At 44.1% G+C, this 3,252-nt stretch overlaps 1 protein-coding gene across 1 annotated transcript in view; it reads right to left on the bottom strand.

Moving 5' to 3' along the window:
• Window positions 1-967: 967 nt before the first annotated feature.
• LOC130393253 (breast cancer anti-estrogen resistance protein 3 homolog) overlaps window positions 968-3,252 on the bottom strand; it is a 41,175-nt gene continuing 38,890 nt past the window's right edge. Inside the window, exons 6-8 of the mRNA XM_056603889.1 lie at window positions 2,104-2,229; window positions 1,837-1,953; window positions 968-1,558 (exon numbers count right to left, since the gene is read on the bottom strand). Coding sequence (XP_056459864.1) covers window positions 1,223-1,558; window positions 1,837-1,953; window positions 2,104-2,229 — 579 coding nt within the window. The 3' untranslated portion in view covers window positions 968-1,222. The remainder of the gene's footprint in view (window positions 1,559-1,836; window positions 1,954-2,103; window positions 2,230-3,252) is intronic.

Genomic DNA, 3,252 nt, shown 5'->3' with positions numbered 1-3,252 from the left:
GTTACACATGTCACTCAGTTATCACGCTGTTGAACGCTGATTGGCTGTCATCACGTTTTTGTCGCCGGTTTTCTCCCGCGAAAAATTCGCCCTTATACGCGTCTCTACGTTCACTTTGTATGGGATCTTGTCGCCCGTCGCGTTTGGTGTGAACGCACAATGCGATTCTTCCTCGGCGGCGACATGTTTGTAGCCTGGCTCCGCCCGCCTAAGTACTTCCGCTCAATTTGGATTTCCCTTCAGTACTAGGTCTGGACCTGCTGTATGTAATTTGGTTTTCTGGGGCCGCCACAGCGGCGCCCAATCAGCGAACAGAGGGCTTGTCTGAGAACAATGATGATGGCGTGTTGTCAACGATTAGACCCAGCTTCGAAAGTTGACTGCATACATCATCTCTGGCCTTACTATAAAATATTGATTTACAATGTGCAATTTTTCCCTGATAAATTAAATTAGACGAACAAAACCTGCAGCTGTCGTTGATGGACATTTTCGTGCAGACGCGCAAGGTGTTTGGTTTGTGTACAACCTGCGCGTGATTCCCGGCTCATGACATACGTCAGAAGCAAACGTTAGCGATTGGTTATGGCAGATCCAGAGTGGCACAGGGCAGATCCAATAATTTTAAACTTCAACAGACACCCGCCTTCAAGTGAGTTAACGTTTGTCAATTGATTAGGTCCAGACTCTCTGTACAAATGAAATGAAATGAAGTGAAGTACGAGAGTCTGGTAGAACCAGGCTAACATGTTTGCTGCGTTCTGAACCAAATCAAAGCAGCGTGTGTGTGTCGTCGCGACGCATTTGCCGCGACCGGAACCGATAAGCGGAATCGTTAAGCAGGCTTGCTAATGATTCCAAGGAATCGGTTGACTCGGAACCGGTTCTGAACAAGAACCGGTTCTCGATTCCCATCCCTAGGTTTGCGCCTGTCCCCCCCCCCCCCCCCGCTGGTACATTCCTCTCCACTAATATATCCTAATATTTGGCAAATATCCTTTTAAACCTTCATTATTTTCTACCACAATGTTAAATAAGCAATGAACTACGGAAAATGACTCCAACTGTCTTGATCATAAAATCTAAGTAGAATTGTAGCACTCAGATAAATTAAAAGAGTAGCAAAGGGAGTATATCTTGGCCTGCAGTGTGTGTTTTAGAATGTGTGTGCATCTGTGTGTGTTTGTTTATGTCTGCCTTCCTGCTTGTGTGCGCTGAGCTTTTATTGTTCTGTTGTGTTGCAGCCAGCAATAAAAGGACAGTGTGTGTCTGTGTGTGTGTGTGTGTTGTCTGTGTGTATGTGTGTGGGTGTGTACACTGACCTGAGCTGGTTCCCTCGACCCATGCCATTGCACTGTGTGTGTGAGTTGTCGTGCACGACATGCACGTGGTCTTGCGCTTGCCCATTGGTGATGTTGAGGCTTAAGCGCTTCTGACTCCGCTTCTCAGGCAGGGTGAGCCTCGCCTCCTGCGGGTTGGTGGCCAATCCGTACTTCTCTTCCAGGCAGCGCAGTGGCAGCCCTCTGTTGATTGGTTGGAAAACAATGGCTCCCACCACCTGCATATAAATGTGCGATGAAAGACATAATGACTGAATTAAGAATTTCTCCATGACAAACATTATATTGTCAAGTTGAAACGCTGAACCAAGCAAGTTGTGTTCTCTAAAAGGTGTTCTACTGAGCCTAAACGTAAGTGAACCGGCTGGTCTCATGACTCTCCCTTGATTCTCAATTATAGGCCAATAGAATGAAGGTACTTTGTGTTTCAAGTATTAACATGTTAATTTTTTTCTAGGAGTCTTACTATGCTAATCTTTAGTATCATGGCACCTACCTGGGAGACGGGCTTCCTGTTGCCCACATAGTATCGTATGAGGGCGGGCACGCTGTCAAAGCCCTCCCTCTCAACACTGTATTGCACTCTAGAGTAGGCCTCGTTCAACATGACCACCTGCAACACAAGGGGGTATGGCTGGTGTTAGCAGCTAACGCAGCTAATGGCTTCTTGCTTATTATATTCAAAGACCTCAAACAAAACAAAGATTGACATTGAAACAATACGTTGACCACAAAGTACCGCATATATGGTCCAAAACGTTACCTTTTTATTGATTTTAAAGTGCTGAGCGGTATTACGCCACTGGCTGGTCAGAACGTAGCAGCCTGGACTGGATAGCGAATCACGGACCAGGAAATCTCCATCGCGCTGGACTAGGTTCTCTGCCACCTGACAATGGGAAGGTACATGTAAATAAAGATGAAGCCTGCCCACGCACATACACACACGCACACGCACACGCACGCACGCACGCACGCACGCACTTGTGCACACACAGCATTGTTTACACTGATAACATTGCATTTAAATAAAACAATGGTGTCCTAAAGCACAGCTCTTTCTCTTGTTGCGGGATAAATAAGTAATAACAGAAATATATTGTCCATATAAATAATGTTGTACATTTAAGGAAGAGTGATTGGTGCTTAGATGGTAAGCATATGCACAACAACCAGCTATTTCAATATTTTTTTTTATTTTTTATTATTACCTATGAATAAATGTGTAATACTAGTCAGTTAACAAAACTAATCAGATAGATTAATATATCATGGGCTACATGTCAAACTGATGGAAATTGAAAGCAAGTGGTCGTGAGGTCAACAACATTTAGTTTATTTATAGGCTAACTGGTTTTCTGTGATCGACAACCCATGAGGGAGGTAAACATGTCAGTTGGTTTATCGTTCCCTTTTTATGCTTCTGCAGCAATAGGAAAATAAATGAAAATGTCACCATGTAGTTAAACCAGTGTTTGGAGAGTATAAACTACTTCAATTAAAATTGCTTCTTTTATGTTTAGTCAGAGAAAATATAGTATTCAAACGGATTACATCTCTGGGTACAGCATGATAGCATTTGGCTTTCAGGTCAAACACACACACACACGCACACACACACACACACACACACACACACACACACACACACACACACACACACACACACACACACACACACACACACACACACACACACATTCCATCTATAGTATGTGAGTGTGTGTGAGTGTGTGTGTGTATGTCAGATCTTGTTTTACCTGTTACTAGCCAGTGTGCTAATGGGAGGGACACTATGATTACGTCACAGAGGTGCATGTGAGTGTGTGCTTGTGTGTGTGTGTGTGTGTGTGTGTGTGTGTGTGTGTGTGTGTGTGTGTGTGTGTGTGTGTGTGTGTGTGTTTATGTGTAA

Source organism: Gadus chalcogrammus, chromosome 12 (assembly GCF_026213295.1).
Source record: "Gadus chalcogrammus isolate NIFS_2021 chromosome 12, NIFS_Gcha_1.0, whole genome shotgun sequence".
Classification (NCBI taxonomy): Eukaryota; Metazoa; Chordata; class Actinopteri; order Gadiformes; family Gadidae; genus Gadus; species Gadus chalcogrammus.
The sequence above is the reverse complement of the archived record's forward strand: the minus strand, read 5'-3'. Positions and strand labels throughout refer to the sequence as shown.